Source organism: Salminus brasiliensis, chromosome 10 (assembly GCF_030463535.1).
Source record: "Salminus brasiliensis chromosome 10, fSalBra1.hap2, whole genome shotgun sequence".
NCBI lineage: Eukaryota > Metazoa > Chordata > Actinopteri > Characiformes > Bryconidae > Salminus > Salminus brasiliensis.
The window spans coordinates 32,005,316-32,026,897 of NC_132887.1; the positions used below are offsets into that span (position 1 = coordinate 32,005,316).

General features: G+C 41.1%; 1 protein-coding gene across 2 annotated transcripts in view; it reads right to left on the reverse strand.

The window, feature by feature from the left end:
- Positions 1-21,582, reverse strand: part of mdga2a (MAM domain containing glycosylphosphatidylinositol anchor 2a) — a 194,436-nt gene that overhangs the window by 95,846 nt on the left and 77,008 nt on the right. The window contains exons 4-6 of one of the 2 annotated variants that reach the window (XM_072689830.1): positions 13,942-14,138; positions 9,348-9,480; positions 7,245-7,514 (exon numbers count right to left, since the gene is read on the reverse strand). In XM_072689830.1, coding sequence (XP_072545931.1) covers positions 7,245-7,514; positions 9,348-9,480; positions 13,942-14,138 — 600 coding nt within the window. Of the gene's footprint in view, positions 1-7,244; positions 7,515-9,347; positions 9,484-13,941; positions 14,139-21,582 lie in introns of both variants that reach the window. The other variant, XM_072689829.1, reaches the window with a different exon arrangement.

Sequence of the window (21,582 nt, forward strand, 5' to 3'; positions counted from 1 at the left end):
CAACTGCCACCATTGGAAGGAAGGAAGTGGATCTGGCTTGGACTCAACACCTATTGTAAAAAGCGCCATATCAATATATTTGAATTTTAAATATTGAATTAGTGTTAAAATATTTAATTTAAGGGGCAATAGGAGAAAATGCCTCTTTTAGAACCATATCTGTGCATAAGTTGTGTATCAGACAATGTATCAGACCATGTACAGTGGGGAGAACAAGTATTTGATACACTGCTGATTTTTCAGGTTTTCCCACTTGCAAAGCATGTAGAAGACTGTAATTTTTATCATAGGTACTCTTCAACTGTGAGTGATGGAATCTAAAACAAAAATCCAGAAAAATACATTGTATGATTTTTAAATAATTAATTTCCATTTTATTGTGGGAAATAAGTATTTGATACACCAGAAAAAGAAACTTAATATTTGGTACAGAAATGAGACGTTTCCTGTAGTTCTTGACAAGGTTTGCACACACTGCAGCAGGGATTTTGGCCCACTCCTCCATACAGATCTCCTCCAGAGCCTTCAGGTTTCATGGCTGTCGCTGGGCCACACGGACTTTAAGCTCCCTCCAAAGATTTTCTATTGGATTCAGGTCTGGAGACTGGCTAGGCCACTCCAGGACCTTAAGATGTTTCCTACGGAGCCACTCTTTAGTTGCCCTGGCTGTGTGTTTTGGGACGTTATCATGCTGGAAGACCCAGCCACGACCCATCTTCAGTGCTCTTACTGAGGGAAGGAGGTTGTTGGCCAAAATCTCACGATACATGGCCCCATCCATCCTTCCCACAATACGGTGCAGTCGTCCTGTCCCCTTTGCAGAAAAGCATCCCCAAAGAATGATGTTTCCACCGCCATGCTTCACGGTTGGGATGGTGTTCTTGGCGTTGTACTCATCATTCTTCTTCCTCCAAACATGACGAGTGGAGTTTAAACCAAAAAGTTCTATTTTTGTCTCATCAGACCACATGACCTTCTCCCATTCCTCCTCTGGATCATTCAGATGGTCATTTGCAAACTTCAGACGGGCTTTGACATGCGTTGGCTTGAGGAAGGGCACCTTGCGTGCACTGCAGGATTTTAATCCTTGACGGCGTAGAGTGTTACTGATTGTTTTCTTTGAGACTGTGGTCCCAGCTCTATTCAGGTCATTGACCAGGTCCTGCCGTGTAATTCTGGGCTCATTCCTCACCTTCCTCAAGATCATTGATGCTCCACGAGGTGAGATCTTGCATGGCGCCCCAGACCGAGGGAGATTATCCGTTATTTTGCATTTCTTCCATTTTCTAATAATTGCACCAACAGTTGTTGCCTTCTCACCAAGCTGCTTGCCTATTGTCCTGTAGCCCATCCCAGCCTTGTGCAGGTCTACAATTTTATCCCTGATGTCCTTACAAAGCTCTCTGGTCTTGGGCATTGTGGAGATGCTGGAGTCTGACTGATTGAGTGTGTGGACAGGTGTCTTTTATACAGGTAACGAGTTCAAACAGGTGCAGTTAATACAGGTAATGAGTGGAGAACAGGAGGGCTTCTTAAAGAAGAAGTAACATGTCTGTGAGAGCCAAAATTCTTACTGGTTGATAGATGATCAAATACTTATTTCCCACAATAAAATGGAAATTAATTATTTAAAAATCATACAATGTATTTTTCTGGATTTTTGTTTTCGATTCCATCACTCACAGTTGAAGAGTACCTATGATAAAAATTACAGTCTTCTGCATGCTTTGCAAGTGGGAAAACCTGAAAAATCAGCAGTGTATCAAATACTTGTTCTCCCCACTGTATCAGACAATCATGCATAACGCTACATACAGTTAGGGGAAATTAACTCACAAAACAGCCAATTTTGCTCTTTTATCACATAAATCTAATGATGTGTCTACGTGGGGTAAGAGGATTCCCTATTGAAACGATCAAAAAAAAAAAAAACTTCATATCTAACTGTTTCTACTAACATTATAAAACATTATATATATATATATATATATATATATATATATATATATATATATATATAAGATGATTATATATATATATATATATATATATATATATATATATATATAAGGTGTGCATTTAAGGGCTTAACTCCATGTAGAGGACACATTTCGAACTGAACTGGAAGGAAAGTTAACAGGACAGTTGGGCATTTGGGGGAAAGCCCCCCAACCAGGAGATGATATCTCCACCGTAAATAAGTAAAAAGGTATGTTTCTGTGGCAGCGTGCAGGCTCAGCAAAACCCTGCCCCCTTCCTTCATTGCCCCCGCCTACTTATAAATAAATTACGGAGTGTGCGACTCTGGCTTCTTTTGCTGGAGTCCACACAGCAGCCCCTGCAACGTGCTGCGTAATCTGCTGAAAAAACTACTGACAGGGCTTGATATGGAGCAACAGAGAGTGCTGCAAGCCGCATTCGTGCTTTATTGATGGTGCTGCCCTGCAGGCGGTGTGTCAGGAAAGCCTTACTCAGAGCTGCCCGGGACGTTTACACCCACATGGGTGTTGCTGACCAAGCCTTCGATTCGCCACTCCCTTCCTTACACCTCCTCTTATGACGGGTGTCTTTATCTGTTCCTGAGGTTTTGCAGAAACAAAAATTCTGTACATCAGATCGAAAGTGGATTTACCATGAAAAAAAGGAAGAATTGTCAAGATCAGTTTTCCATTTTGGTTAGGAATAATGTTCAAGGTTTAATGCCTTATATACAATAAGCACTGTGCTACGCAGTATTCACTGTAACATACAGCTAGTGGGCAGCGTGTGAAGATGTTTTCACAAATCAGTTTGTTCACCATAAAAATGCATCCCTGTTCAGATCAATTCTCTATTTCGATTTGAAAATAAATGTTTTAGGTATAGTAAATGAATAGACAGTACAGAAAATAGCACTGCTTTTTATAACCCACTGTTGATACAGTAACAAAGTCTTCTGATAGCCTTAATCTGTGGTTCCTTCCTCAACATCTGCCTTCACATATTCAATGCTTCCTACACATACACACAAAAATAAAGGTGACAAAAGAGCTCTTCAGGGTAAGCCACAGATGGACCACTATGATTTCCCAAAAATAACCTTTTAATGGAAATGATTTGACAAACGACAACAAGTGTGAAGAACCAGTTAAAAGATCTTCCACAAAGGATTGTCCATACAGCCAGGAAGTATTGTGATTTTTTTATTTAAGGTGGGATCTCTCTTATGCACTATATATATATATATATATATATATATATATGTGTGTGTGTGTGTGTGTTGACTGTAAAATATACTGTAAATATTTCTTACAATTTCTTAAGAAATAGTTCTTACAATTTAATAGCAAAAATATACATATGTATACATGTATATATGTATATGATAGCATATAATAATGTGTAGTAATAATGAAAGTGATGTTAATGTACAGAGTGCAAGCAAATAAATACTGACAAAGAAAACATGCACATTCTGAAAAGCTAGATGCTCCTACATTTTGTGGCACACAGTTTAAGCATGCTCAGTGGGGTCTCTTTCTCTCACTCTCTCTTTCTCTTTGTTTCATCAAGAAAGCCCTGTAATCAGCTGCATCACCTTATCTGGCTGCCCATGCTTCTGTCTCTTGTGTCTCCGACTTACAAGGGACGGCTTTTCAGATATCCATGGTGGCCCTTGCTGAAGCTGAGCGCAGACAGCCAGCAGTGTGCAGCCAGATTACCGCAGTTCACAATCCTCCACATGTAATATCGTTTTCTCCTCAATCCCTTGCTTATTTTTTCCTGGCAAATGAGATTCCGCCATCTGTGCAGCAGAGAAGCCTCGTGGCTCATAAACTTACCCCGCCGACGGTCGGAATGGCTTATCTTATGAGAAGTGCCCTCCATCAACTAAGCCATTACTGTTACTATCTGTTTAACGGCATGATTGTGGTGATTTACGAGGACTAGACAACTTAACACAAGGCTTGGTTGAAGCAGTGTACAGGGACAGAGTGAGTCGCAATGACATTCTAATGTCCATGTCTACCACAAAATATAAATGGGAACAACTTGCAAGTGTTTAATAAGCAGCATTCTTTAACAACAGGCCAACAAATCTAACAGCCCCAGATGCAGGGAAGCCCCCCCCCCAACAGAAAGCGTTTAGTCCTAACAAATTTCCCCTTTACGAATCAGATAAAAGAGATGGAGTTATACACATTGATAATCACCCTACGGTGTTAAAAAGCCTTTCGGGAATTTTAAGCACACACTCTTATCTAAAAAAGGAGGGAAAAAAACATCCACAGTGCTTTTAGGGGCTGTTCATTACAAGCCAAGAGCACGTTCATGTCAGAAGCTGAAGAGAAACTGCCATCAGAGAAAAACACTGCATTAGAATATGCCAGAGATGCCAGATGTGAGGGTTACGGAAAAGTGAAATGAAGAACCGTGTGCTACCACTATGGCCACATGGTCGTGAGTTCGAATCACAAGCAATGCCGCTTTGCCATCAGCGGCCCGAGTCTGAGAGAGCACAAACTAGCTGTCACCAGCTCTTTCCAGGTGGGTAGATGTTGACCAGCACAGGCGTCTGTTAGCTAGTGCGTGAGCTGAGCGTGTCGCCTGCCCCGCGATGCCGCGTCAGTGGCAGGTCGAAAAGAGGCAGTGTCTGACTTTGCATGTATTGGAGGAGCCATGTGTTAAGTGCCTACCCTCCTAGTGTCAAGAGAATTGCTAGTGCTAGGGTGGGTTAATTGGCAGTACCAAATTGGGAGAAAAAGGGAAAAATAAAATTGACAAACTAATTAAAAAAACAAAAAGTCAGAAATGAAGGAAGGTAATGAACACTATATGTAAATTCTAGCCGTACAGGTGTCAGCTCAGCTAAAGCTAGAACAGTAAGAATTTGCTAGACTGTAATTCTGAAGAAATTCCTGGGGTTTATATGAGGACATTCCATGCATATTCAGCTGAAGTACCAGTATTTACATTAGTTTTCTTTGATATTTCATCAAAAACATTCAGTTCCTGAAGGGATTGCATGTTTTCATCTGCTTCAGCTTTCTGGTGTTTATAGAAGCTCAGATTACTGTAGATCAGTTGAGTGCAAAAAAAAACTGTGAACACAAGGATACATGCTACTTCTCTGCCATGACAAACATTTCCAAAAGAGGTTAACACGACAATTAGGGAAATCAGTACTCAACGACTTATGCCAGGACCATAAAATTCAGACAGCTGATGTGAGAGGGGAAGTGCGGTCAAGTGGCATAGGGGTTGTGTTTAGCATTGCCGGTAGCACTGTAGAAGGATTAAGGGATAGTTCTGCAAAGATATGTTCAGACCAAAATAGTGAGACATATCTCTTTCAACTGACACTTCAGTGAAAGCCTCTTACTCTCTTACTTCTTTTCCAGCTTGGCCTGAATATATTAAGATTGAGCCAGAATCTTTTGTGCTGTGAAGCCAATCCCGGTTCTCAAAAAAGCTACTCAGAATAAAAAACAAATGACCTACTCATGCTCCACCCACAATCCTGTTCTTTCAAAATGACTGCTGCTACATAGAGCAAGCTTTGTAGTGCATAACACATATTGGGCCGCTTCAGTGGCACAGAATTTGCCTAATGCTAATGTTAGCTCGATTACACGAACAAAAAAAAAAAAAAAAAACTGATGCACCTGATCTTCCCTAAACCTTTCTTAATTCTTAATTAATTAATGTTAATTACAATTCTAATATAAGTTAATATAAATACATATATTGTTTCTCCTTCCTTCTCGTTCACCCCCTGATCCTAGGTCTTGGCCAAACCAGCCTCATGCAAATGCAGTCTGAGCTCCATTTCATTCTGCTTCTCTGAGACAGTCGCTTGACAGCCAGAGAAGCATTCACACTCAAACTAGGACCTCCAGATGTGCAAACAGTTTTCTCTGCACACCAGGGATCACTCTTGAGAGGGGGTAACTATGAAATAAGCTACAACAGCTGCTACAGTCCAGACTCCCACTGAGAGCGACACACTCCAAATCTGCTTCTCTTCTGCATTAGACTTTCTGCGTTTTGCATTTTTGTCCCCTTACACTCTTCAAAATTAAGGTTCTACAAATGGTTCTTTGAGTGATGCCATAGAACAACCACTTTTGGTTCCATAAAGAACCATGTTTTTCATAGAGATGTGTGAGTATGAAGAACCTATAAGACCCCAAATGCAAATGATGCAAATATTCTTTATCAATGTAATGGTCACGTCTCCATTACAAAGATGGTTCTTTATGGAACCAAAAGTGGGTCTTCTATGCCATCGCTCAAAGAACCTTTTGTAGCACCAAGTTTATATATTAAATAAATGCTTTAGTAAATGCAGTATTAAATAAATTATATATCTATAATTTATTTAATACTTCAAACAAAAGCATTTGTTGGTGATGACCACTTCAAAACTCCTCCTGTATGGAGAACCTTGTCGTAATAATGGCTCATTCTTTCACACAAACTCTCTTCAAATCCTGAAGCTTCCGTCGGTTCCTTCTATGGACTCTGAGCTTTGGTTCCATAGATTTTCAATTGGATTCAGGACGTGTGATTGACTGGGTCATTCTAGCAGCTTTATTTTCTCAACTCAGCTGAGAGTTATCTTGGCTGTGTGTTTGGGATCATTGTCTTGCTGAAATGTACACACAACTTAATTTATGGATATCTATGGTTCCATGTGTGGATTGGATGGGTGCATTTTATTTTTTAATTTTTTTTTATAAATGTTATCCCATTCTCTCCCCTTTTCGTGGACTAGCACACGCCCCCTCCGAGTCAAGACATTAATTTTTTTAACTGCTGCTGAAGCAACGTCACCAGGCAACCAACGTGCCAAGAAGGAGGCGCCGCATACCCGGTTTTAACGCACCAGCTGGCAGATGCCAGTGACGGCCAGCACAAGTGATGAAGTTACCTTAGTCCATTGGACCAAAATGTTTTTATGAAAAACAACTTACATTTATTCTTAGGCTCATAAGTTCAACATGCATTCCAACATGCATTTTAAGATGATTGTTTAAAGCATCATCATCATTTCTATTTGCATGTAAGCTGCATGCATTGTATATATGTATATATGTGACCCTCACCCTAAGCTATGTGTTGTTTGCCATTCATGTTGTGCTGAGAAATTGAGCAACTTATGAGTGGAGCTTTTCTGCAAGTGGAAACACTACAATGACTCGTGCCTGCAGCCCTGCAGCTCCTTGAACCTAACAATACGCCATGAAGATCGTGATACAGACCTCTGACAACGATGTTGGTGGACTTCTTGGCTGGGTTTCCCACGTTATTGCTGGCCACGCAGCTGTAGACACCGGCTTCCTCTGTGCTGATTGCAGGAATGGTTAGCGTCCCGCCATTCAGGACGCTCTTCTTGGGAAGCCCTTCGGCATTGCGTACCCATGTCAGGACTGGGGTGGGCTCCCCTCCAGAGGTGATGCAGACCAGAGTCACAGTCTGTCCTGGGTTGGCCACAATGGGGTCTTCTACTAGCAGCTTAATAGTGGGAGATGCTGTGGGGAAAATGTGGAGACATTACTGAGACTGATATTTGTGGGCTTGAAAAGATTTAAGCAAGGTCAATCATACAGAAGAAACATGGCTAACGGCACATTTGGCTAGTGGAACTGATCTCACTGATGAAATGAGTTTGGATCTTTGATAGGTCACAAGCATAAACATTTCCTTAGTAATCTAAAGTTAAGTTAAAATGTATACAACATCTTAAGGCAAACAATGAAATACTGGATGTTTTTAATTTCCTCTCCAGGCCTGAGATGCTATCTCTGTTTGCTTCAGTTTCTACTACTCTAAATGTTTTATTGTAAAGCCCACAGATACATAATTCACAATAAGAAACACTGGATATTAGCAGTGTTACATGCCTTCTATGCAAAATATACCCATTCGTTACAGTCGAGTCCAAAAGTCTGAGACACCTTGTTTTTACATTATTTTCTTAAAAAAGGATTCACAAAAGCTTTAAAAAAAAGATTGTTGCAAATGAACACTAATAAATATTACAAGGATAAAGACGTTCATAAAAATGTTCTTAAATGCAATTTTCCAAAAAATCTTAATAAGTTCTCAAATATTCTCTGAAGAAAGTCTTTTCTATTGTTTTCTTAAGATCTTCTTAACACACACTTCATTGTTTTCGTATGAAGGCCATAGTCTTTTATGCTGCATTTCACAGCTTTTCATAAACAATGTAAAATAACATTTTAAATTTTTCAATACTTTAAATCTGAGTTCAGTTAAAACAGAATCAAAACAAGCATTTAGAAAAAAAGTTTATAAGAATTTCTTTCTCAAGATACTTTTATGAATCCAGCCACAAGCTTCTCTATTTGCTTGCATGCACTCTGACCTTTTTGTATGACATTAACATGGCAGAATGACAATATTGAATATTTAATTCTAGTGTCTTTTTTCTATAATTTTTGTTATGATTTTTAAAGTTTAAAGTTTAAAATTTAAAGTTATATTGGTGTCCAAAATTAGTGTTACCTTCCACATCTTAATTAGTTTATCGTTTTCCCAGTTCTATTATTTCAACATTCTGTTAAATCTCAGCAGCACTAACAAAACCTCCCAAAGTCTCAGAAAACCACACCACCCTCACCGCTATTATAGGTTTAGGAAGCGCTGCAGGGGGTTGTTCTGTGTACCCTGCCTTCAGAAATGTTTCCAGGCCATTGGCATGTGGCACATACAATCAAGTCTACCCCTAAATGCTTCTGCCACAAGAGTGCTAGCGTGCTGTGAGGTAAGTGCCTTGAAGTTGGCAAAGCAATCAGTCAAGGAACTGAATCCAGCATCCATCATCATCATAGGCTCTATGTGTGGCCATAGTGATGCAGAAAGAGAGAGAGAGAGAGAAAGAGAGAGAGAAAGGGAAAAATAGAGACAGCCAGAGGGGAAAGACTGCTGGCTCTGATCAGGCTCTAATGGATTCTGTAAAGGTCAGGTCATCGCCAAAAGAGAAGGTGAAGCCCGACGGGGCCGATAAAGAGTGCAGGGAGCCGTAGGGGCATTTACTTAAGAATATGGTTCTTCCAGGGACTGAATTAAATGTGGGGGCAGTGCTGAAAACAGCAGCCCATGGGAGCCTTCTCCAGCAATCAACAGGCCAGGGGAGGAAAAAAGAACTGGCAAGCCATCAAGTTTAACAGACTTACCGTGCTCTCCGACACCTGTTCTGCTCACGGTCTATTTGTTATTGGAACATGCCACAGATATCAGGTCAGTCCACAGCAGGTAGCATGCACCCACTAGCCTGGCCATCAATTTGAACCAAAAAAGAGAGTCTGAACCTGGACAAATCAAGGGTTTGTTCTGCTTACCTGTTTTATTGGTTAGCCGAAAGAGTATGCTCTTGTCGGGGATGCCACAGACACTGCGGACCGAGGCAGTACAGGTGTAATTGGCATAGTCCTGAGGTCGAAGGTTTTTAAGCTTGAGGATCTTTGTCTCCCCCTGCAGCTCGGAAAGAAAAATGTGTGTAAAGTCCTCCAGCAATCAACTTTCATTCCAATTCATGTACGGTGGTATGCAAATGTTTCGGCATCCCTGATCAGAAATTATGTTACTGTGGAAAGCTGAGCGGGTTTCAGAATGCCATGAAACTAAAGATTTAGGGTTGGTTGGTATGATGATAATAAATAAGGAATACTACAATATTGAAAAATGACATCAGTCTCTCCCAATGAGTACAAGCCTGACGTGTCAAATTTCTTATGCACAGCCATATAAGCTCACTTCCTCATATGCATTTAGGAAGGCAACAGGGGGCAATGCGTGACCCCACACACTGAAAACAGGTGGGGAAAAAACAGAAACAAACTTAGATGAACCCAGTTTGCAGTCTGAAAATGACCTGCTAGTTAACTTATCTAAGCTAGGCTAAGCCTAACAACTGGAATACGCATTCAAACCAGATATAAAATGATATTGCATTACATCATTCCAACACCAGACGCTCAACCTAGAGCTGCACTTTTTGGATCTATAGTCGAGCTAGCTAAGCAAGAGCTAGCTTAGCATATACTTTAATATCAGCTTTCTGTTCTTCCAACCCCAGTTACTTAACATCATCATCATTCACCCTTTAGACCAGAGTCTTTCATGTCAAAACTTTTAGAAGTGGGGTTTCAGTTAAGTTGAATTTTGCATTTAAGCTTTCCTTTGCAAAGTTTGATCACTCAGTTTTGCAGGTATCACTGCACAGTCCACCACCACACCAGAGTCTGCTAAATCTTCACAAAGGTCCTTTGCATTCAATTAGGGTTTTGATTTTCAGCAATCCTACAAGCAGTTCTTTTAGAAAGTTTCCAGACCTAACCTTGACCTCCACTCTTCCTGTTAACTGACATTTCTTTACATTAAACTATGAAGTCTGGAACTGACTATGTGAGGACACTTTGCTATGTTCTTACAGCCTTGTCTATTTGAATGTGCACTAGGTATACTAGGTGTACTAGGTAGCTGCTTACAGGAGCCTTTGGCTGCTGATTGTTGGGACAAGATTTAAGGATTCAGAGTATATCACCTGGCCGAACAAGATACTTAATGTCTGAGACCTTGGTGCAAGTTCTCTGGATGAAATGTTTAAAAATAATATTTCATCCTTAATGTCATGCATTTTAAGGATTATTTCATTTTCTAATCATGTAATTACTCACAGTAATAGAAGTTTTGACCCCTTTGTCCAAGACACTCAAAATTCAGTTCTCATACAGACAGTAGTTAGTGGTGAAAATACATGTTAGCCTTCGTAATCACAGTGCTGGACTAAAAAAACTATATTTTTGTAATCAACTTTTGAGTCAATCTTATTTTATTTATTTATTTAAGTTTTATTGCTGCTTTTTACCCATTTACTCACCAATCACCCAACCCAAACATATTCTCCCCCATCATATGCAATGCTACTAACACTGGTAGGGTGAAGACTGGCAGGCGCCTCCTCCAACATGTGCGCAACCAGCAATCGCCTCCTGTTCCCAACTGCTGAGAGAAAAGCGTCATGCACTCGGCTCTGATGCATTGGCCAGCAGACACCAGTGCCGGCCATCATTGCATTGGAGTGATGTGCGGAGAAAGTGGCATTGACCCACCTTGGAGAAAGCAAGGCCAATTGTGCTCTCTTGGGCCCCCAGCTGCCGATGTCTTAAGCATGACTGAGATTTGAACAATCAATCTTAGTTTAAATGAATCAATCAATCTTAGTTTTTTTTTACATATTCACAAAGAACGGGTGCATGTCTGATGTTTCAAAAGCGACCAAATTAAGAAGCAAGCTTATCATGTTTATTTACATGTTGCTCAGATTGATTTTAGCACTCTGTAGCTGTACAATTCCCATCAAACAAGTTATTTATCATGGAGTATGATGCAGGATTTGTACATTATTGCAGAGCTGGGCAATTAATCAATAAATGAAACTGATATTCAGAACCTCTGATCGACGTGATCTGTCAATTTTCTCAATTATTTGGATTTGGGGAGACATGCGCCTCTGTTCAGCCCTATCCAGTTTGTGACATGGAAGCAAAACATGGAAGAGAACATTTAGCCAACTTAGCAACTCCACCAGCTTAAATAATTGTTAATAATCATAATTGAGGTAAAATTTCAATTAATTGTGATACTGATTTAAACCATATCGCCCAGCACTGCATCATAGCTAGTTCTCATTTCACACCATTAACTAGGGCTGCATAATCTGGAAAATTTGCAACGTTAGATAAAACTGTTGGGTATTAGAATAATGAGTTGAGAAGCAAAACGTGCAGTTACATTACATACAGTGATTTATTTCTAATGATTTATTTCGTTTATTTGCTTGTGGTTTTTTAAAGCAATATTTATTTTATGTTGGTGGGATCACAGTAGATGCCACTGCTTCACACATTTTCACCATGTTTGGAATATTTCTACAGACTTTTAGCATTGCTAACGGACAACTTGCACTTTTAATTACGTCACTCTTGCACTGTGTATGTGTAATGTAATGGGATCAATTCTGTCAAAAATGCTTAGCATGCTGCCCTAGCTAAAAGTGTACTTCCTCTTTTTTTTTTTTAACAAAGACAGACACTATGCACTTTTCATGTTTCCATTCACCTCACAAGAGTGAGAAAAGACTGGGTCTGACACAACACACAACTTTCTGTTTGTCAAAAGCAAATGGGCTGATCTTGTACATTTGCCTTGTGCTTTGGGAATACAGAGAGTGGAACAAGTCCAAAAAAGCTCTGCTTCCAGCGAATAATTACTGACATGAATGCATTCTGGGTTTTGAAATGCCACTCAGTGGCCAATATCCCTGCAGTTAGCCACCGTCGCAGGGCCACGTTTGGAAATGGGCCTTTGTGAAGCTGTCAGAGCTGATGCATTCCCCACTGGTCCAGATAAAACTCCCGATGTCAAAATGCTTTTCGCTCTCTGCTTCGCTTGTTAGTGATGATGACTCTGAAGCGAAAGCAAAGAGTTTTGACTCAAGTCCCACAGAGATTCTCCTGCAGGCAGGTGGAAGTCGCAGCACAAATGACAAAGTCAGAAAGATCCTAAAGCTTGAGACATCCCACGAGAAGAGGAAAGCAGACCACTCACATGACAGCCTGCCTGTAAACTTTCTGAAATGGCTTGAAAAATATCTGCAGGAGTACCTTGACAAATCTGCCATCGTGCAATTTTTCAATATTTCAATATGTATTTTAAAAGACCAAGCAACCCTCAGACCCTCTGAGGATTCATAGTAAGTATATAGACAGATTTCTTTGTATATAATGCAACTATCATTCTGACCTACATAATCGCTACACAAAACCTAGCTGTACATTTACGGCATTTAGCAGACGCTCTTATCCAGAGCGACTTACAAGGTTACTCGTATTACAGAGGTGGGCCAATGTAGTGTTAGGAGTCTGGCCCAAGGACTCTTATTGGTGTAGCGCAGCATAGTCACCCAGACCGGGAATCGAACCCTGGTCTCCCACATGGTGTTGTTGTAACGCAATGGTAGGTGGTGGTGTTATCTGTTGCGCCACACCAACCAGCTGTAAATCCACACTGGCTATAGAGGGTATGCATCAAGGTCACGTTCCTGCTGGAACACACCCCCTTTAGTCAGACTGAGTGGCAAAACATTCTGCAGAATGGCTGCAAGCACAAAGTTGAGTGAATGGTCTTAGGAGTCTTTTCATGCACATTTAATAGACTTGTTAATCCAGGTTGTCTTACCTTTCCTTTTACTTAGCATGTCGCTAATCTCACGACTATAATGGGCTTGTTTTTGTCCCCCACCTGTTTTAGTGAGTTCCTGCATTCACACTGAATGCTAACCCAAAGCACAAGAGTTGTGCTGGGTGTGCTTATTATTCTACTGAGACACAGTGAAAGAATAGTCACTAATATGCACCTGATGTTCTTCTATATGCTGATATGATGTTCTTCAATTTGAAACTGTGGTGGAATCTCTTAAAGTGCTTTGATGAACCTTAAAGGAACCTGTTTCTTCTAAGAAACACTTCTCAAAGGTTCCTCAAACACCTTAAGAGACTCCTCCACAGTTTCAAATTAAGTTATTAAATTAAAAAATTAAAGAATAATCAAATAATTGTTTTTAAATGTTTAAAAAATAAAATAAAGGGGAAAAAAATAAAAAGTAGTTCTACTGATTTAAAAGATTTCCAAATACTTTACTAGAACAATTACATAAACTTAGCATTGAAAAAAAAATCATAACACTCAAAAATAAATAAATAAAAAACATAAAACAGGAATAAAAAAGTAGAATAATTATAATAATATGCATTATTAACATGCCACATAATTGCAGATTCATCCAGAACATTATTGTAATTGCTCTTTTAATAAAATTATTGAAATTAATGATTGTAACAGCCTTACTTGGTGTGATGTTTTAAGGCTTACTTGTGTGAAGAAAGGCTCGTAGATCTCCACGCCCTTATCAGAGCCTTGGGAAAGAAACTCACGTCCGCGCCTCCAGCTGTACCGCACCGGTGGGTTGGAGTTGGCAGCACAGCGGAGGAAAACTGTCCTCTCGTAGTAAAACTGCTCCTTAGCCTCTCCTACACTCTGGTGCACTGTCACCACAGGGTCGTCCAGGTCTGAAAGGAAAAAGATGCACACTGACCACTAATTGAAGCAACATCTGGAGAATAAATTGGGCACTGAAGTGCACTGACGTGGAACTCTGGTGGCTTTAGTTCATGTAGATGGCAAAAAGAGCTACGGAGGACATTACACTAATAAACCATTAAGTCATTTTACATATATAACTGCTAAAAAGCTAATAAACACCCTTTCAGTAATAACTAATGAATGCTAACTGTGCCCAAATGTTTTCATTGGACTGTAGATTCTGTGTTTCACTGAATGTGTTTAGATTCGTTAAAACTTAGATAAGATCAAGGTCGTCCTTTATAGCCATAGCACAGCAGTACAATGCAATTTAGCCTCCACATTAAACCCATCTGTGGCAGTGAACACACACAAACTCACTCCCAATAGTGACTACAGGCAGTGAGGACACAGCCAAAGCAAACGGGGGGCACCTCAGGGTCTGGGGAGTATTTAGGTGTCTTACCTCTCAGGAGAGTTGCTGTTTCTTCACTCACCCTTTCCTACCCCCTGCCGGACCAGAGGAATAAACCAGCAACCTCAACAGGTATGAGTGTGTGGGAGAGAGAGTCTAATAACTGTGATAACTGCAAATGTGTTTTGACAAATTGTGCATATTGTGTGAGGACTAGGGTTGCACACTGTTCCTCACCATCTCCCATCCATTCTGTCCATGACGTGACAAAGCAGATACAGCCGTTTCTATGTCACTGATAAAAGGGGCGGTGGGGGTCAATACAAAAATTGACCCCCAAAAATAAAAATAGAAAACAGGGAAAAATATCAGGGATCAACTGGCCTGACCTGAAAAGGTACCCAAACCCACCGTTGAGCCGAAAGTGTTATAACAAACGTCTATTACCAGAGAATAGCTCCACCAGTTTGTACAGAAGTCCCTGTAGTTACTGAGTAATACACCATAGTGTGTAATAAGCTTTGGAGAGTTAAAAAGTTAAGCAGGTTAGATCCTTGCTGTTGTTTCCATGCTGTTACACTGTATCTGAAGTAATTCCAAACATCAGGCATCTAACCTAATTTGCATAGCCAGATAAGAGGGAGTGCCCCACCCACACCAGCACAAAAGACGTGTGGAGGAATAAAACACTGTAGTGTCTAGAGTCTAAAGCAAAAGACTCTCTAAAATGATGCCTCAACATATCACAAACATTTTTTTGTGTTTTAAGATGTTAGGATGCTAACGGACCAACAAACTGATCACAAGACTATTTGACTGTGTGACCCATTTAAGCTCTATGATAAGTCACGACTCTAAACACTCTAGACTTTTGTCTTTCTTGTTGTTTTCAAAAACAGCGACATTTGACATCCAGCACAAACACAGTAATTTTAATGTTCATTTTTTTTTTTTTTAAGATATGTTATGTCCTAGAAAACGTATTCAACAATTAAGGACTGCATAGATGCTGAGTGACAAGCAGAAACTTTTTTTGACAGCTTTCATAACATTTTCATAAAGAGACGCTTCTAGTAAGTGCATTTTTGAACATGTCATATTAAGTCGAAATAATTGCTGCAAAGTGCTCCAGAGCAGCGCTGTGTGCTTTCACTGACTGCTGTCAAATAGGTAAAACTAAACACCTTGCCTTGCTTCTGTTCTTCCTTCTTTCTCAAACCACATACACACACTCACACACAAACAAACATGCACTGCGGTAAGTGCATATTTCACTTTCAGGTTTCTACTAAAGACCAGCACAGATAGCATTTCACAAAAGGGGCTCACAGCTTGAGACCCCAGTCAGCCCCACCCTCATCATTAGTTTTACTGGTCTGCTCCCACCACCAATAAAAAGCAGGAGGTGCTAGACACTGGTGCTGTTCTCTAGTAGCAAGTGAGTCTCTCTTCTTTATCTTTATCTTCTTTGTCTGCTCTTTGATCACTGCATCTGGAGTAGCATGACTCCGGTCAATAAGAGCCTGTGCCCACTGGCGACTTGTCCAGCGTAGGGCTGGGATGAACATGATAAGCTGAAGCCTGATCTGGAAGGTGGGAGTAATGACTTTCTTTTCTCTCCAACTCCCCACAGCAAAGCCGCCTGCCACTGTCCTCTTATTTATCTTACATCTCCCTAGTAAAGCATTTCAGCTCCTTCAGTCTCATGCTTGTGGGGATCCAGACAAACAAATCTGCACAGATTCTAATATGTGTGCATGTAAGGAAGTCTGTTGCTTGCTAATGTTAATACACTGTAAGGACTGAGTTATCCGAGCATGATAAGCTGTCAGCTGTCCTGATCTGGCTTTTTCTGGTCTGGAAAGGAACATACAGTAAGATATTTCATTGTTCTCAACAAAAGATTACCATTGGAAATTAAGAAAAAACAACAACAAAATAGCCATCTGTCTGTGTATTAACCCCATTACACTCCAAGGCTTATTTCACACTAAGGTGTATTATTCAGTAACTACTACTTCTGTACAAACTGGTGGGGCCAGTTTTAAATAGCAACAGAAGCTTGTAATAACACTTTCATCCCCCTTGGCCCACCACAGACTGTGTAAGGGGTCCAAAAGCTACCTCTAAGCTTAAATACTACTAAATACAAACACTCAACATACACTACACTTTGCCTACATAGGTGGGTCTTCAGTCTGCATTTAAAGACAGCAAGAAACTGCCGTTCGGACACCCAGGGGAAGTTGGTTCCATTCCTTCGGTGCCAAGACAGAAAAAAGTCTGGATGCTTGTCCTCCCGGATTTCCAAAAGCGGAAAATCAGGGCTAAAATCATGTAGCGTGAACTCGGCATTAGAAAGCCTGGGTAAACAGAGAGGGTCAGCCCTGCTACAGCACCCCTGGGGCAGAGAGGGTATGGAGCCTTGTAATGATGAGGGTACTAAACCTACAATCTTGTGATCAATAACCAAGTGTTTGAACCACTGAGTCACCACTGCCCCATTTCTAAGGGGCCAAGAAAGAAGCTTTTTTTTGCAAGATTCTAAGAGAATACTGTACTCAGCTGCATATCTGCCCTATAAATGCTCATGTGCTTGGCCTATGGTATTTTACACTATTACAGCACTTTTCCAGTGCTGTTTTCCACTATAAATCTGTGCATTTACCATCATGTTCACATGAAGTACACTTGAAGCACATTCCTGGTTTTCATCCTCGTTTCAGCCCTTTTGTTGCCTATTCAAGACAAGCCTTTGATTTCAATTACCTCCACTTACTTGCAGCCCAACAATTTGCCTGCTGTCACTTATGCCCTAACACTGATTCATTAAGCACAGTGATGAGCTAGCGCAGCAGGTAAAATTAATACCGCCTCACAGAGCTAAAAGCTTACATGGTCTCAAAATGATGACGTGTGAAAGTACATCCCAACCTCATTCCAGCAGACTGCAGTTTTGCGCACAGGAACGCTTCGATTGTAGGTAATTTTAGAAATGTCCGATTAGGCAGAGCTTAGAAAATGCGCTACACAAGCATTAGTGGGACATGCATGCAATGATTTATTGGAGTCTAAGTTTTACCATCACTGCTGACTTCAAGTGTAATTTAACCATTAATCAAGAAAAGTCATGGGAGGGCAAAATTCCCACAATTCTTCAGTTCTTTCTTTTTTTCCTTATTAGAATCAGATGTGTATGAGAAAAAACACTTTACTCTTAATCCCTCAATGTCATTCACTAGACTGGTGCACTATTTGCGTGAGGGCTGAACCTAACCTTAACCTACAGTTTAATCTGCATCTAAACCCTTATTCTAACCTTAACCATACTGAAATTATGAATCCTTACGTTTTTCAGTAATTACGTCCATTTATGTATTTATTTATTTATTTATATCTCTAAAAGAAGCAGCAGGATTTTCTTCAATACAACCTACAAGCGCTATTTTATCAATTCCTCTTTGTGCACGTGTGTGTTTGTATGTATTTGCTCCACAGAGCTACTAAAAAAAAGGACCAAATAGGTTGTATTTCCCGGCTAAAAAAAAAGACCTCTATGGCTGATTTTATGGCTCTCAGGTAAGATGTTAGTCTAAGCTCTAATCTACTTAAGACCCTCACAAGCACCCAACACATCTTCTTTAATGAAGCTTCAATGGAGCCATCACTATGACTCTATTACACTTTGCCACTATGGTCATGCTGCCTGCCATCAGTAGCCAAAGCCTGAGATAGCACAATTGGCATTTCTGAATTAAACCTCTCACTTTCACAACTAAGTGTGCTACATGCCAAGAAGGCTTAGGATGCAATCAGAACCACACACTACTATAAGCATGTCCTACTTACAGTGGACGTACTCCTTTCACACACTATTTAGCATGGTACAGTGCAGTTTTGTACACAGTCATGACCATGACATTCAGGATTTTGTCTTTCCCGCCCTGTGCTGTTTTCATATCTACATGTACAAGTGAACACACGTCCATTGCGGTCTCAAAGCACATGAAACTAAACGCCAGCACCACCTGCTAGTCAAACTGGAATGCATCATGTTATGGGCAATTTTCATAAAATTATTTAATACTTTATTGGACAAAACCATTCATAACCATGTTATAACATCTGACATAAACCAACATAAACATTTATAACGGCTTGTTCCAAAAAAGTAATAAAGGCAGCATTTGTCAACTTTGATGTTAAGATGACATGACACTTATCACAAGTGACAAGTGCAATTTTGGCTGACATTAGGTTGTGTCAAAACACTTTTTGGGATGGAATGATATCATGTTCCGAGAATGATGCTATGAGAGCTGATTTTGTAGGTCAGATAATTACTGGTACATCAGTGATATAATAGCGATTATGTAACAACTTGATAAGTGAGGCTGATTACAATGTTAAACTGCTAGATCACTGCTACAAAAGCTTCAACACTGAGGAATCATTTTACAGGGTTATGTATATCTTCTTGTTCAGCGAGTACTGCATATACGCCTAAAAAACATTTATGACTACTTGAGGCATTGTCATGACACTGTAATGACATATTTCTTTATTAGTCTTAAGTACAGTGTGTATCATTTTGACTCTTATTATCTTATTGTATGAATGCCTATGGCAATGTCATGACACTGTAATGACAGAGTTAGGTGTATTTTCTTCCATTTTTAAGTAAAGAGAGTATTCTATTTAATCGTATCTTTATGATTCACAATCCAAAAAACTAAAGATGTACTACAGAGCAATTGGCCGGTGACCAGAATCACACAGTTTTCATTGTTTCAGCAGTCGTAACTCGTGACCATTCGATCAGTCTAATATAATAGAATCTGTGCCAGTCACATTTACACTTGTGCACAGCACGAGGGCGCACATCAGGGCTTCCTTTTGACCTTTCTTATAGTCACTGTGTTGTCTACCTACACCGTTTAACCGAGCGCTCGTGGGTCTTCTGCTTTCCTCAAAAAAACAATGGGCTTCAGCATAGCCAATAAGAGAGTCCCTGTAAAACTGGCAAAAGATTAGTTTGTCTTGGCCCAAAAAAAGGGCTAGTTTGAGTGACCCTGCACAGAGCTCGGAGCGGCGAGATCAATAAACCTGTAAAATGCTCCAGGTTTAATTCTTCTACTGCATCCATGTAACACCAGCAACATCATCAACATTAGCAAGTTTAGCATGTTTAATCAGAACCCCACTGTTCAGCCCTGCGTTCACTCTTTGTGTTTAACTCTCAGTTTAACTCTCATGTTTTAACTCTCAAATCTACACACCATGAGCCGTGCTTTTCAGCTGGAGTTGAACATTTTTACGCTTGATTGAGTGGTAACTCTGATAAGTGAGTTATGGATGTATTTAGGAATGGGCAGTAGCCACAGGCATTGTTTACAACACAACAGGAAGCCGTGATGCATTCTATAGTGTCTATAGTGTGTTTCATTTCTATTATATATGGTTTTTGTTTTTATACAAATTGAACCTCTTAACAAACTAAACCCCTAACTGATCCCCTTATATTTTGAGTTGCCTTTTGTTACTCAAGTAATTTCTAAATTAAAAATCTGTATGTATCTGTGTATGTATTTGTATATGTGTATATTTTCATGAATTATTTAAGGTAATTAATTTATGATCACTGTCATGTGAACAACCTGGTGCGCATTAGGAAGGGGGATGAATGGAAGACGGTTTTCGTGTCCACCAGGGGACACTACCAGTACCGGGTCATGCCATACGGGGCCAACGCCCCCTCCGTCTTCCAGGCCTTCATCAATGACGTACGAGGCCCGCACGTACCACATGCTCGCACCCAAGTACTGGTGAGAGGGGATGCGAGCAGACTCCCACCGGGTGATAGGCTTGTGTAGTGAGTGTGCTCAGTGTAAAACCCTGAGAACGCTGCCCTCAGGAAAGCTGATGCCACTCCCTATACCTGAGCGCCCGTGGTCTCACTGGCGATCGATTTCGTCACGGATCTGCCCAAGTCAGAGGGGAACACGGTGGTGATGACCGTGATAGATCGGTTCTCTCGGGGGGTTAGGTTCATTCCATTCTCTGCATTGCAGACGGCTCAGGCATTGGTAGACCATGTCCTTCGGTATTGGTAGACCATGTCCTTCGGTATTGGTAGACCATGTCCTTCGGAATTTCGGGATTCCGGAGGACACAGTATCAGATCGTGGGGCACAGTTCACGTCACGGGTCTGGGAGGCGTTTTGCGAACACCTGGGGGTGAGCGTTAGTCTCAACTCTGGGTACCACCCCCAGTCCAACAGCTCCAGCTGGCCCCCTGGACTCCTGGATGCGACGCAGCAAGGCGGTCTGGACCACAGCCCACCAACACATCCAGACCTTCCTGCGGTGCTACAAGGACTAGGTCGATCGCAAGAGAGTGGAGCCCCCGTCCTATGAGTGCAGGGATCGTGTCTGGTTGGCCACCAAGGACCTACGGACAGGGATGCCCACTCATAAACTATCAGTTAAGTTTACACGACCTTATTTAGTCATCAAACGTATCAATGATGTGTCTTATGAGTTGCAGTTACCCCCTCAGTCACGTGTTCACCCTGTGTTCCATGTTTCACAGTTAAAGCCTGTGGTGCCCGGACCCCTGGACAAGGCCACCGGAGCCTGTGGAGGTTGAGGGGACCCCCACGTACACGGTCCGGCAGGTGCTGGATTCCTGAAGGTTCGGGGGACGGGTGCAGTACCTCCTAGACTGGGAGGGGTACGGCCTGGAGGAGCGCTCCTGGGTGCCGGTTGATCATGTCCTGGATCCAGCATTGATCCAGGAGTTCCATGTACGCAACCCCGGTAGGCCAGCTCCCAGACCTCGCGGACGTCCTAGGAAGAAACGCCCCTCCTAAAGGTAAAGGTAAAGGTGCACGTATTTGTCACTGTACACTGTGCACTGCACAGCGAAATGTGTCCTCCGCATTTAACCCATCTGTGGTAGTGAACACACACACACTAGTGTGTGTCATGGCGCGGGGGTCAAGTGCCTGCTGCCG